General features: G+C 45.0%; 1 protein-coding gene across 1 annotated transcript; it reads right to left on the minus strand.

Moving 5' to 3' along the window:
* Nucleotides 1-11,125: 11,125 nt before the first annotated feature.
* Nucleotides 11,126-11,599, minus strand: LOC131920044 (eosinophil cationic protein-like). Its single transcript, XM_059274460.1, has one exon. It carries the CDS (start codon nucleotides 11,597-11,599, stop codon nucleotides 11,126-11,128), a length of 474 nt encoding a protein of 157 aa, XP_059130443.1.
* Nucleotides 11,600-14,871: the final 3,272 nt, after the last annotated feature.

Genomic DNA, 14,871 nt, shown 5'->3' on the forward strand with positions numbered 1-14,871 from the left:
GCAGATCATGTGTACCTGCTCAGAACATTCTACTGTGTCTTCAGTATCTCAAGTAAATGTGCGGATGCTCAGAAGAAATATCCCCGACATGTCTACTTCTTAGGCAGAAAAAGATTTGCTGTCTCTGTCCCTGTCCACTTGATGTCTGCTCTCTGCTGTTCCTGAGAGACCCAGGCTTGTTCTCCTTTCAGACACTCCTCCCTGGATGTGGGCACACAGAGCTAATCCAGGTCTTTAGAGTGTTTAACTGTCACCTGTGCTGTGGCTTGGAGATGGTCAGATGTTCAAAGTTAATTCCTGTCATGAGATGTTAAGGGAGTGGAAATGCTGTAATACTATGGTGAGTAGAGATGGCCTGCAGAAGGTGTTTCTGACTAAATCACTTCATTGGAGTGAAATGCCATGATCAGATCCTGAGAGCTTTAAGAACAGGGACAGAGGCCAGCTTTACAGACCTTAGAAAGCCATGTAACTCAGTCTATGAGAAAATCCTGAAACCAACTGCAAGTTGCTAATTCAAGACAGATCCTGTTGAGAAGGGCCTGTGTCCTCCCTGTGCATGGAGCCTTTGATGAGGGACTGGTTATGGGACTTGAGGTCGTTCTCAGAGGTATTCCTTCTATGTACTTAGCTCAGGACTCCTGAAGGAAAAGCAGTCAGAAGAACCCCACCTTGTGTCTCTCAGTACTCGGATCATCTTTCATCGTTCTCAAGTACTGTGGGCTTAGTTGCTCAGAGACTGACAGGAATTCGGTATTGGCTCTAAGAACAGCAGCCACATTTGAGTGTTTCTTATACCTCAGCCCTTATAGCAACTAGAATAAAAAATTCCACCAGGAGAGAGAAAGGAGAAAGGAATGAGTGAGTAGTAAGGGGAGGTTGGAAGGAGCCTGCATGGCCGGGAAGAGGGGGAAAGATGCATTATGGGTCAAAGGCTGAGGAGTAGAGTAGATTCTTGAACATGGCATGTGCTGTATCTGTTCTTGTTAATAAATATTATTAATCAGATGATCATGATGTGTCAAGCAGTGGTGTGTTGGCTGCGGTTTGCCTTTGTGAGCCTAAGGCCATCAGGGAGAGGGTCAAAATGGTTCAGTCCATAATTCTTCCAGGAAAGTCTTCTGTGACTGCTTGAGTCCAGGAACCACATCCTAAGAACCATATTCATTCTCCTTGTGTCCTCATCCTGTGTGTATTTGAAAACTTACTTTGTGATTATCTTATGGATATATGCATTCCATGTAAGATGGTCAGTTCCATGAGAGCAGAGCTTGAGTGTGTGTGTGTGTGTGTGTGTGTGTGTGTGTGTGTGTGTGTGGTGTTTGTATCCATACTTTTTTTTTCTTTGGTTTTTGAGACAGGGTTTCTCTGTGTAGTTTTGCGTCTTTCCTGGAACTCACTCTGTAGCCCAGGAGGGCCTCAAAAGGACAGATATCTGCCTGCCTCTGCCTCCCCAGTGCTGGAATTAAAGGCATGTGCCACCACCACCCATCTATTCATACTGTTTTAACATACTAAAGCTCAAAAATATTTACCAAGTGAGTGAATGAAATATTTGCTACATAAGTAACTGTTGCACACTGTATATGTGAATTACATAAAACTAAATGCTTTCACAGCTGTATGACAAAAACTTAGAACACAAAATTCTCTGATAAAAGATGGAGTCGTTTATCACAGCAGAGATGATGTAATGAAAGGGGATATAATGTAGAGGTGATACGAAGCAAAGGTGATGTAATACAGAGATGTTATAATGTGGAGGTGATGTGATGTAGAGGTGATGTAATGCAGAGGTGATGGAATGCAGAGGTGATGCAGTGCAGAGGTGATGGAATGCAGAGGTGATGCAGTGCAGAGGTGATGTAATGTAGAGGTGGCATCTGAGTCACAACGTTGTCCTGATCCTTTAGCAGTGATACCCAGGGATGTTTTGCACTTTATTTTATGAGCACCAATTAATTATGTGTATGTGTTGATGTGGGAGTGTCCAAGCACACAGTTATCCATGTGTGGAGGCCAGAGGTCAAAGTTGAGCTTCTTCCTCACTTGCTCTCCACTTCATTTTTTTGAGTCAGGGTCTCTCACTGAACCTGGAGCTCACCAATGTGTTTCTGCTGGGTGGACGGCCAGTGAGCTCCAGAGATCAACTTGTCTCTGCCTCCCTGGACTGGGTTACTGACTGAACCATTTCCTCAGGCCCTGAGGACAGGATTTTGTTGTTGTTGTTCCTTGTTTGTTTGTTTGTTTATTCCTGGCTGGCTTGGAGTTTGCTGTGTAGATCAGGCTGGCCTCAGACTCACAGAGAGCCACTTGAGTTTGCCTCTCAAGTGCTGGGGGTAAGACTAGTGCTACCATGGCTGTGGGAGCCCATTTTCAGGTTCCTCGTGGCTTTACCCAGCAGGTCCATATAGAGAGGATGACTGGATCACACGCCTGAGTGCAGGTGTCTGAGATGGTCTGGACTGGGCTGTGCTGGGGGAAGGTCTTTGGCTCCACCCCTTGTCATTTTTATAAATACCCTAGGGCAAAGACAGGGCCCAATAGAATAGGTTCCAGGCCCTCTTGAGGCTATCCTGTATTTTCTATCTATTTCTGCCCCCTCTAAATCCTTTTATCTAATATTCCCTCTGCTCCTACTCAAGAGCACTCTGGGGAAATGGAGTGGTGGGTAGCCACCCCACACATGGCTACTTCAGATTCTACTGGGTATGGCCTTCACGAAATTTAGATTCACACTGACCATACTTCTGATTTCTCACAAGATAGAAAGAAAGATTTTTTAGGTTGAAAATGTAAGTCTTTATATTTTGTAGCTAATTAAAAAACTTAAAAAAGGACAGTATAGAACAGCCAGTGGGCATCAGTACTCAACTCCTAATTTGTGAACATAACCTTTGCTCTATATTTCATGTCCATATCGTTCCCCCTTTCCAGAGACTATAAACTTCCAGGGAGAACAGTACAGCTAAGCACACAAGCCAGTCAGTGGAAATCAGTTAGGCTTATCACGACACTGCTATGGACATCACAATAGAAGAAGCTCGCTGTCCCAGCAAATATGACCTGATCATGAGGTCTTTTGTGTTAAGGGAGAAGCAGAGAGGTCACTGGGGTTCACCAGGACACACAGGCTGCCCCTCCTAAGCTTCCCAGTTCTCCTGCCTGTCCCCATTCAGCCTCCACTTTCATCTCCTGCCAGCTCTTCTCCTTGGAGTTGTAGTTCCTTGAGTTTCTTCCACCTCTCTCTCTGTAGCTCAGGCTAGCCCAAACTCACAGTCTTTCTGCCCTTAACTCCCTGAGTGTTGGAATCCTGGCTGGAGCTGTACAGCCCAAACGTTCTTCGTATTGGTCTACTTGGGATCTCTTGTTGCTATGCAATGGAATCGAGAGTTAAGGGTGGTGAGAGGGTTCAGCTGGTAAAGTACTGAGGAGAGGGGTGGGGGTGAGAAAGGGGACCTCAGGGGAATAAGGGGAGCCTATGACTGAAGTACATCATGTGCTGTATGAACAGTCCTTATGTGATCCAGTGTAATCAATGAGTATTTATAGTGAAGTCTATAGTAAAAGCTGCTCTAATGACAGCAAGAAAATGATACAGCATGGATTTCTAATTAAAGTTCATGAAAAAGTCATTCCTTCCTGCACTTTGAAACCCATTCCCTCCAAAAAACGCTGTCTTTCTGATGTCCTAAGCACATCACAGTTAAACTGCCCTAAGCAAGAGTGTATCGTTATGGGCTAACAAGTCGATTATCAGAGCTCAGATGATGAAAGCAGAATTCAGTCTCTTCCTCCACTCCCCTATGGCTTCTGTCTTGGTTTGGTTTTCAGGCAGGTGTCCCACGGGGACTGGTAAGGTGGTGCTTTTGTGGGAATCTTTCTGGATTAGCACTCTGACCCCAATGGGAGCAGAAGAGAGATGGTGTTACCAGTGTACAGAAACCAGGATAGCTCCTGGAAGGCTGGATCCCAGGTCTATTTGTGTTCTCAGTTTGTACTCTAAGACCCCAAGGAGGGGTGGGCAATCCAGGAAGATGTTACAGCAGCATACTGGCAGTCAGCAGGTTAGAGGTAGCCAGCCATTGCTTCAGCTAGTTCTCCAGGTCATTCTGTTTCAGGTAACAACGAAGTCGTGCTTGGCAAATAGGCAGAAGAAGCAGTGTAAGTAAATCACTAAATAAGTCAACAAATCAGTACTTAATAATTGGTCTTTTTACCTTATTCTACTTCATCAGAAGCAGCTCCCAACCCTACAGGGTCTCAAGAGTAAGTAAAGTGGGAAAGGCTCCCACCTTCCTCCCCAACCCTTTCAAGTCAATGTTTGTGAATGGCAAGGTTCTCCCTCAGAATTAACCCTGGGATCTCAAGAGCAAGTGGCTCTTGCTGATCACATCAGGGGTGGTCCAGGAGCCCTGTTGGTCCACAAACTCTTCTGTGGTAGCTGGGAGGCCCCTCCCTTTCCAATCACATATGGATATAAAGGCAGATTTATATACTTCAACAAAACAATGGTGTAGAACAGCACAAATGTAAAGGAGATCTGGGAATTAAGATGTCAGCCACTAAAGAGATCTTGGAAATATAATCCAGTATCAATTTCTGTTACCAATTTTTTTATTTTGAGAAAGATAGACTTATAAGCCAGACCTGGTGACACACACCTTTAATTAATTCAAGCACTTGGGAGGTGGAGGCAGGAGGATCAGGAGTTCAAAGTGATCTTTGGCTGCACAAAGAATTAGAAACATCCTAAGCTAAAGAGACCCGGTTTCAAGACACATCCAACCAAAACCCATTGTAGTAATTCCCCAAACCAAATGAAAACCAAACAAAAAAAGAGGATTACTTCAAGAAAGTGTGATACTCACGTGAATATAAAATATTAAGCAGTTTATAAGACTTGGTAGATTTAAAATACTTTAGTTTTATTTTTTTTCATTTTTTTTGTTTTTGTTTTTGTTTTTTCAAGACAGGGTTTCTCTATGTAGCCCTGGCTGTCCTGGAACTCACTCCGTAGACCAGGCTGGCCTTGAATTCAGAGATCTGCCTGTGTCTGCCTCCTGAGAGCTGGATTAAAAGTGTGTGACCCCACTGCCTGGCAAGTCTTGGCGTTTTGTAGAGTATTAAATGACACCGTGATCCAAATGTTTATGGGGATAAGGTGGGGGCTGGAGCGAGGTGACTCACCCAGCAAAGACCCTAGTGTTCAAGTCTGGCAACCTGAGTTTGATTCCTTTACCCTGCGCAAAGGTGGAAAAAAGGAAACTGATTCCACAAAGCTGACCTCTGACCTCCACATCCCTCCTATATTTCTTAACAAGAATATAAAAGTAGGGCTGAAGAGATGACTCCGTGGTTAAGAGCCCTGGCTGCTCTTACAGAAGACCCAGGTTCGGTTCCCAGCACTCATATGGCAGCTGACAACCATCTGTGACCTCAGTTTCTGGGGATCCAATGCCCTTTCCTGGCCTCTGTGAACACAAGGCACAAACATGGCACATATGCATCCATGCAGACAAACACTCACATGAGTAAATCTTTTGCTTTAAAAAAAAGAATATTAGGAGCTGGAGTGTTGGTAAAGTGTTTGTCACATAAGCTCCTCAAAAACCTTGAGGAAAGGCTGAGGGTGGTGTGTACACGAAAAACAACTTCCTCCAGTAAAGATCCACCTCACAAAGGTTTTATAATCTTAGAGTGCCACTCTCTAAGGACAAAGTGTTTTAACGCATGTGCCTATGGAGAACATTTCACATTCAATTCACAAAATCATGTGGTAGGATTAGAATCCCTGCAAGGAGGCTCTGAGAGATTTCTGTGTGAAGCTGTGAAGGTGAAGCCTCAGTTTCAGTGAAGATCTCAGGATGCTGGTGATGGTAGGACCATGGGACATCTGCTGAAAACAGCCACAGATGTGGAGTGGAGTCAACCCAAGAGAGACTGTGCATGTGCTTCAGGGGGCAGAGTTGAGGGGTGGGGCTTCCTAAGGTTTCTATAGTCTAGATGATCCCCACATAAGTCCCAGATGCCAGACATGGAGTTCAGGGTTTGGTGTTTATTTGCTGGGTTTGTTTCAAATTTTCTTCACTATGTCCATCTACTCCCTCTTGGGATGGCAATGTGTACTTCGTACAATGTGCCAGTGTATGTTGGTAGCATGGGCCTTGCTTTTATTTTTATAGAGCTTACAGTTAAGAGATGTCCTTGCGACTCAGTTGAGATGTGGGCTTCAGACTTCTGAACAGTTCTGGACTCTTGTAGACTATGGGGCATGTGAGGCTAGACTGAATGCATTTTGCATCACGAGACAGCCCCGAGCCTATTGGTACCACAGGCAGACTATCGTGTTGAACATGAAATGTACCTCTTAGGTTCACGTGCTTGAATCCTTGTTCTCTAGCTGGTTGTGTTGTTTGAGAAGGTTGTGGAGGAAGTGGGTCTTTGGGGCCAGGTCTTGAGACTTCATAGCTGAATCTCATATCCTGTTCACTCTCTGCTTTCTGAATGTGGACACAATGTGACCAGCTATCCTTCTTCACCTACTACCATGACTACCCTGCGTGCTGTCATGACTTTGACAGATGTTGGACTGTATCCCTCTGGAACTGTAAGCCAAAATTAACTCATTCTCTCAAGTTGCTTTAGCCCTATTTTATCACAGCAGTGAGAAAGTAGCCAAGAAGTAGCTGTTTGCTTTTGAACAGGAGTTGGTAATCACTGGAGATCACCTGCAATACACTTGACAGTCTTCCCTCATGGGTTCAGGGAAAGCCTCTGTCTTCTTGCTAGGGAATTAGAAAGATGTCTTAGGGACCTAGTTTATCCACAAGGAATCATTCTAGAACATATAGATGATCTTTTGATATGGATCCCTCCTAGGAAAATTTCAAACCAAAATACTATTAGTGTCTTCAACTTTCTAGCCTCTTGTGGTTCCCAGGTCTCCTAGGAAAAGACCCAGATAACTCAGCAAAAACTACCATATTTGGTCTGTATTTCAACTTCTACAGCACAATGGCAATCCCATTGTAGCTTTGAGTCACTATTGGACCAGGTACACCAAAGATAAAGATTTTCTTTGCTCCTTTGTGGGGACAATGGATCTTGTTGAATCTGGGTTCTCACATTTACATTAACGCGATAACTCTATGAGACTATCAAGAACTCAGACTTGGGTTCCCTTAACTGGGAGGGTCAACTGGAACAACCTTCTAGCCAGTCAAACAGGTAGAAAACCAAGACCTTGCCCCCAGGACATTGATTCTAACAGATGGGGACAGAATGTGGTCTGTGGTAGATTTTTCAAAGAAATTAGATGTTGCAGCATCGGGATGACCCCCTGTCCAAAAGCTCAGGCAGCCACAGCACTGCTAATTGAAGATGCTTCCAAGCTGTCTTTGGAGGCAATGATTAAAAGCTCTCATACCCCACCAGGTGAAGTCTACACTAGAATTAAAGGGCTACATATGGGTAACTGGAAGTAGACTAATAACCATCATAGGAGCTTCCTAGACAACCAGAGGGAACTATCAAAACCTGTGTTATCCCAAATCTGCTTCATTTGTGCCCCGGAAGTGACTTCCTGTGTGGTACACTGTGTGCTGAGACTGTCTCCTCCACCTGTGCTAGCCAGGCTGACTCAGGATCAGCCCCTGGACAATTAGGGGGGGCAGTGGAAACTGTTTCCTGATTAGGGCAATTATCTTCTAGTGGAAAGCACAAGACAGCATAGTCAATGGTCACCCAGAAAGCAATAATTGCATCTGCCACATTATCCTCTCTGATTCTGAATCCAAAGACTATACTAAACTGTAGTATTGGGACTCATTCTAGGGCAAGAAAAAGAAAAGATTAGTATCTACACTGCTTTTAAATATGTCCTCATGATGTTGCATGCCCATGCTTTAATTTCTGGAGAATTTGAACAAGGTTAACAGCCAACAACTCACCCACAAAACATAAACAAGAGATGCTAAACCTATTGGAAGCTATCTGACCTCCTGATCAAGGGCCAGTCATCTACTGGAAGGCCATCAGAAGGACATGTCTGATAATACCCAAGGAAATAGGCTGGCACACAGAGAGTCAAAGATCACCTGAAGGTGAGCACTGCTCCTTCCAAAGACATAATGTAAAACCAAATGTATGTGATTCTTCCAGGTCACAAAGCACAAGGGGACAACTGAAACTGGCCAGGGACCAATGTGGGGAATAACACACTTTCCTTCCAGGTCCTCCAGTGAAGACAATTCAGGGGATGCATGTCTCATTCCATCAGGGCAGATCCTCCTCTAGAAATGGGGACTCGACTCTTCCTGGGGTAGAGCCTGACCCCAGTAAAGCATGTGTGTCAGACCTACACTCTTCACAGCTCTGCTGCCCCCATCCTCTGACACTCCTCAGACAAACCCAGAGGAGAGGCCCCTGTTCCTGTGAGGACTGACAGAATGTACTCCTTTGTCTCCTCGGGCCAGCTTCAAATATGTGTTAGTGTTTGTACACACCGTCACTGGCTGGATAAAAACTTTACCCACTGGGGCTGAAAAGACCACAGAGGGAGAAATGTCCCCCTAAGGGACAATATCCCATGGTTTATTCTCCCCTGGCCATTAGAGTCATTAATGGACCTTCCTTTCCACCACAGGTGACTCAATCTATGTCCAGGACTCGAGGGATAAAATATTACCCACACTCTGATTGGAAGCCCCAAGCCTCAGGTGGTGTTGAAAGGCTTAACCAAGCTCTTAAACAGATCCCAGCAAAACTTTGCCAAGAAACCTCTGATAATGGCTGAACCTGCTCCCATTGTGCTCAGGAACCTTAGAACAGCTCCACAAACTGACACCAAGTACAGCCCTGTTGTGGTATGGGAGGCTTTTCCTTCCATGGGATCTGGTGTTAGGTTCTGAGGCCAATCAGATAACTCAGTACAGCACTCTCTGAACTGGGGTCAGGTCCAATGAGCACTACAGGAACATGGGAACAATGTTATACACACCCAGTCTGGAGAGAACTGGGTCCTCCTGGGAAGATCCACAGATCAGTTGACTCCTTTGTGGAAGGGACCTTTCCAAGTGGTCCTGAGAACTCCAATGACTGTCAAACTGCTGGATGTTGACAGCTGGGTTATACTTTCAAGATCAAACCAGAGCTGCCCAGCCTGAGACCCCACCTGAAGTCAGGGAGGAAAACACCCTGATGTGGTGAAAGCTCTCAAACTTGTGTTCAGTGAACAGAGAGAGGACCAGTGAGACGGCTCAGAAAATAAAGGCCCTGCTACGGAGCCTGATGACCTCAGGTTGAGCTCCAGAACCCACATGCTGGGAGGAGGGAACCACCTTCTGCTAATTGTCCTTTGACTTCCATACATGTGCCATGACATGTGTGCGTCCCCTCTCCCCAACAATCAATGCATGAGGGCTTGCTTATTCTGGCAAAATGGAATACTTTCTCCTGCTCAAACAAAAGAAAATTCTTGATGTTGATTCTCCTGCATTTATTATTTTTTTCTTATTCTGTAAGGGGTAAGAAATCTCTCTGTCCTGTTTTAAACAAGGTGACTGATCTTGCCAATTCCTCTGATTGCTGGCTCTGTCCTAAGCTAAAAAAAAAAAATGGAGTATCCATCCTTTAGAGGCTCCCAGTCAGTATGTAGGATTTTGCCCACACAAAGAAACCATCAACAGTGAGGAGATATTGCCCAAGACTTAAATATTCAAATTGGAACATTATCTCTCAGGATGTGACTGAGCTAGAAGGCCACATGAATTTCTTGTTCGGGGGTGTGTGGGGGGTGAGGTTTTTGTTTTTATCATTTTGTTGGAAGTGGAACATTTATAGGGATGCTCAATGTCTCCCTGTGCAATTTGTATGGAAAGGAAAAAATGAGGACCACAGTGGGAAACAGAGACTGTGAGGACTCCGGCTATGAGTCTTCTTATCTGAACTTCTTGGATCCTGGGCAAATTGATTTCCTAGTAACCATTCTGAATCTGCCTTATTGACTGACATGCTGGGGAAAGGCCTGTTCATTTCTCTCTCAGAATAGCAGCCTTTTGTTCCCATGCCATCACAGCAAAGGCTACCCAAGACATGTCCTACAATTCACTCTCTCACCATTGTCATTTGGAACCTGGCCTGCCAAGGTCCCCACAGGAGCATCACTTCCCCTCCAGTGTGTAAGGACCATTATTTCTTTAGAGACTATACCGCTTCTGTTGAGTGTTGGGAAACGTGGAAACCTGCATCTCACCTCAAACCTTTCTATATCTGTATCTTTGAAATACATCTGGGGTCAGGGACCACCTACTACTGTAAGCTTACAGCACATTGAGTACTTCTTATGTGCAACAAGGATACTTTCTGTCCTGCCTAGATGGAAAGTGGATGTTATATTGTGCCATTCGGTTGTGAGGTATCCACCAGAGAAGACCATTGGGATTCAGATTCAAGCCAATAGAAAGCCTCTTTGCTAATAAACACGGAGTGCTGCTAGCACTGGAGTACAGTCCTGAGTCTTTCTCAGGATGAGCTTTTTTTTTCTTTAAAAATTTATTTATTTTTATGTGCACTGGTTTTTTGACTGCATGTATGTCTGTGTGAGGGTGCAGATTTCTTAGAACTGGAGTTACAGACAGTTGCCAGCTGCCATGTGGGTGCTGAACATTGAACCCAGGTCCTTTGGAGGAACAGCCATAACTATTAACCCTTGAGCCATCTCTCCAGCCCCCAGGATGAGATTTTAAACACAAAAAAATACACATCCTGGGCTAACATACCTCAGTAAGAACCCTCAGTCGGAAGAAAAACTACAGAAGCCAAAATGCATGCAGACAGAGAGACAGACTAGTGGGCAGGCGGGCAGGCAGGCAGGCAGGCGCGCGCGAGCGCACACACACACACACACACACACACACACACAGAGATATGCAGAGAACCAGATGAGTATGCAAAGGTGTTTATTGAGTAGAAAACATCTGTTCAGCTACATTTGAAGGGAGTCAGGGACAGGCTTCACAAGGACAGGTGCTCATGGCCGCGCAGACCGAGGAATTGGATCTTCACTACTATGACTGTGGAACTAGCAGATACAGAGTGAAGACACAAAGTGCTGGTACTGGAGCTAAAATATCCCATCCAAGTGAACCGGAACCACTGGATAGGTACGATTGTCCTGTGGAGTTCTATAGTCACAAGCAACTCTGTAGAACTTCCTTGCCTGTGTTGTTTGGTATTGGCATTGTGTATAATTTACTCCTGGAGCTGTGAGGTTACAGAATGTTAAGGATACCTGAGTTGAACTATTATGACAATTTGTAAGACCATTACGACAAGTAGTATTCATATGGCCACACACACCAACAACAGCAGCAAAGCTTGTATGAAGAAAACTGTTTAAGTTCTTGCATTGTCCTGTATGCCGGTTAACACTCCTCATTGCAGCAGTACATTGGGGGCTGGTCATAATTACATGCTGGATTTCAAACCACTGGGACGGGGTTAAATACGGTGGGATCTGGAATGAGGCAACCACCATGACAAGTCCCAGCAGCAGCGGCAGGAGACAAAGTCTGGACTCAAGCAGCTTCACACCCATGTTTCCTGTGAGAACAGAAGAGCAGTGAGTACTCCCCATCTTGGCTCACTTTTTCCTAACTCCTCCTGAAGGCCCTCTGCTGGTGCTGTGGGCTCACAGTTCCCTTTTTCCTGGACACTGCCCATCCCTGCCCCTCCTATCCCAGTCTTAGAGCTCAGTGACTTACCCAGTCTGTGTTGTGGCTCCTGTGAGAACACAAGGATGGTTGTGCTGGAAATCAGGGATAACTCGGGCCCATACTTATAGAGCAGCCCTGTGGGTGGAGCTGGCAGAGCCAGGTGGCTGGAGTCTTCAACATGCAGAACCCACAGACGGGCACATGGCCTCCTTGTGCAACCAGCCTTCTGTTTCTTCACTTGGCCAACCAACGGCCCCCAAGCAGGAGTGCTGTTAGCTTTGCTGTAAGAAATCTAACTTCGAGTCATCTTGTACAGGGCAGTTTGAAGTCTGACTATGAATTCTGCACAAAGATCTGTATATCCTCTGCCGACTGACTGCAGATTTTGTGACTATGACCATGTTACAGACAGACCAAGGTTCCTGATAGCCTGCCTAGGTACTTAGAGAAAACAGAGCCTTGGAAAGCCAGATTCCTAAGAGATATTTACATTTCTGCCCTCAATTTTAAAATCATATGTTGTTGAGGTCTGGAGAAAAGCCTCAGTGGTTAAGGGCACTTGCTGCTCCTCCAGAGGACCTAAGTCTGGTCCCAGCACCTATGTTGGATGGCTTACAACTGTCTGTAACTCTGTTTCCATGGGATCACAGGTCCTCAATCACAGGTCCTCAGATAGCTTCTGTTGGCGTGTACATACTCTCAGATACACACAAATAAAACTAAATCTTAAGGACCGGTGGGATGGTTCAGTGGTTAAGGACACTTCCTGCTCTTCCAGACACCTGTTCCAGAGGACTCAAATTTGTCCCCCAGAGCTCACAACTACACAGAACTCCAGCTCCCACAGAATCTGACACTTCTTTTGGTTTCTATTAGTGTCTGCACACATGTGACACACACACACACACACAATCTCATCCACACACACAATCACACACAAGTTAAAATTAACAAACTTTAAAAAACTGTATTCAGAAACAATAAGAAAAAATTGTACTAAGGTCATGCTGCATAATATTTTTCTGATTGTTTCCTGCATAAAATTACTTTGTCCATTTCCAACTACCCACATCCACCTCCAGAACTAGTACAAAGGATCTAGTATTACACTGAGGACCTTCAGGAGAACATTTCTTTATCTAAGATCCCCTGGTAAAAGTCAAAGTTAATCAAAATAAACTAAACATTCACATGAATTTGCATGTGTTTGTCTTTGTTCTGGGGCTTGAACCTGGGCCTTGTGAACTCTAGATAAATGTTCTGACACTGAGCTACATCCCTAGTGCAACATGGATGTGAGTTTTGGCTTCAACAGAATAAAAACCCCTCTAATTCTTTTGTTAAAAACCTCCCTTGCATTCCAATCAGTGGCACATTTCCAGATGTTGTGAAGCACACTCAGAATTATACCCTAGCAGTAAGTAGTTTTTTAAATTTCATGAATGTCATAAGGCATATCAAGAAATACTTCTGCATTTGTCATAAAAACCACAGTGAATATTTTGCTGTTCCCCTTGATAGACATCTCTTTGTGTAGATTCCACTGGAGAGAGCAGGTGTCCAACACTTGGAATTTCTTCCACCCTGGGATACTGTGGCAATGACTGCTCTTAACCTGCTGACTGGCAGATGCCCCGTGTCAGCAGAGTCTTGACCACAGCTCTGCCAAGTGCAGGGCTGTCCATGGAAACGACAGTGCACAGCATTTACAATATTGTCATAAGGACCTGTTTTTAGGGACTCATCTTTTGGGGGTGCTTAGGAAGTGTTGAGTCAGGGTCTCACTCTGTAGTCTAGGTTTGGTTTAACTTTCTTGGAAGCCCAGAAGGGATTCCAATTTGCCATCCTTCTGCCTCAGCCTCTTGAGTGCTGGGGTTATAGACTTGCACCCTCCACACCCAGCTTATGAGCCAGGTTTTAAATATCTCTGAAAGACTCATGTAATAAATGCTTGCCCGCAGCCTGTGGTGTTGTTGGTGGATGGTAACCTTTGGAGACAGGACTCAGCAGAAAGAAGTTAGGACACTGTGGGCGAGTCCTTGAAGGGCATATTGGGACCCCAGGTGCCCTTTTCTGCCCCCTTTCTTCTACTATGACCTTGGCAGCTTTGATTAGCACGTGCTTCTCACCATGCTCTCTTCTCTACCACAGACCCCCAAACAAGGAGCCAACTGACCGTGGACTGATATCTTTGAAAGTAGGAATCAAACTAAATCTTTGCTTCTTTCAAGCCATATGTATCAGGTGTCTATCAAACAGTGGAAAGCTGATTTGCACAATGATGCAAGTTAGCTTAACTGTGATTTTTTTCCAAAGCTCAAAGAACATTGTTGCACAAAGCTAAAACTGTCTTCTTCATGTTTGGGGGCCTCCTACACATCTCCTTGAAAGACTACTGAACAAAAGCAGATCTTGAACCTTTGATCAGGTTTCTGGAATTGCACAGGCACCACAGAGGGACCTCCCAGGCAGGCAGGGTCTGTGAAAGGCCTTGCATCTCCTTTGTGCACTCACGATTCTGCAGAGTGACTCCATGCATGTAACTCCAGGTGGACTCTGTGGAGCCTTACATTACCTGTCACTCCATACTTCCTGTGGGTGATTGGAACCCCTACTTGTTGGCTGTGGTCAGGTACAGCAAGTCCTCACTCTGGGAGCCATGATTGGTGCCACTGAAGACATTCCTGTGGTACTCATTGAGGGGTGACTGTCACACTCTATGCAGTGGGCACAGATAGAATGGATGGTGGGATACTCTGGCCCTAGCCTGGCAGTCACCTCTTTGGTTGGGATTTTAATTGGAATGACATTGAATCTGAAGGTCAATCTGAAAAAAAAGTATATATGCTTTTATGCATCTAAACGAGGAACCTTCCATTCAACAGAGACAGAATTGTTGGTGTCCAGACGGTCTGCAGTTCCTTTCTCAAGCACTGACCCAGATGTGGTCCCTTGACTGAGGAAAAACTGCAGGTACAAGACCTAGATCCAAGGGCAGGGCAGAGCAGAAGGAAGAACTCTGATAAGGGGGCCAAGAGACTCTTTGCTCAAGCTCTTCCTGTTGTGTGATTTCTGGTAGCTAGCTAAATCATATATAAACAGCAGTGGGAAAATAACAATTGTTCATTCTTGAAGAGAACCCAGAGTTTTGTGT

This window comes from Peromyscus eremicus, chromosome 9, assembly GCF_949786415.1.
Source record: "Peromyscus eremicus chromosome 9, PerEre_H2_v1, whole genome shotgun sequence".
Lineage (NCBI taxonomy): Eukaryota > Metazoa > Chordata > Mammalia > Rodentia > Cricetidae > Peromyscus > Peromyscus eremicus.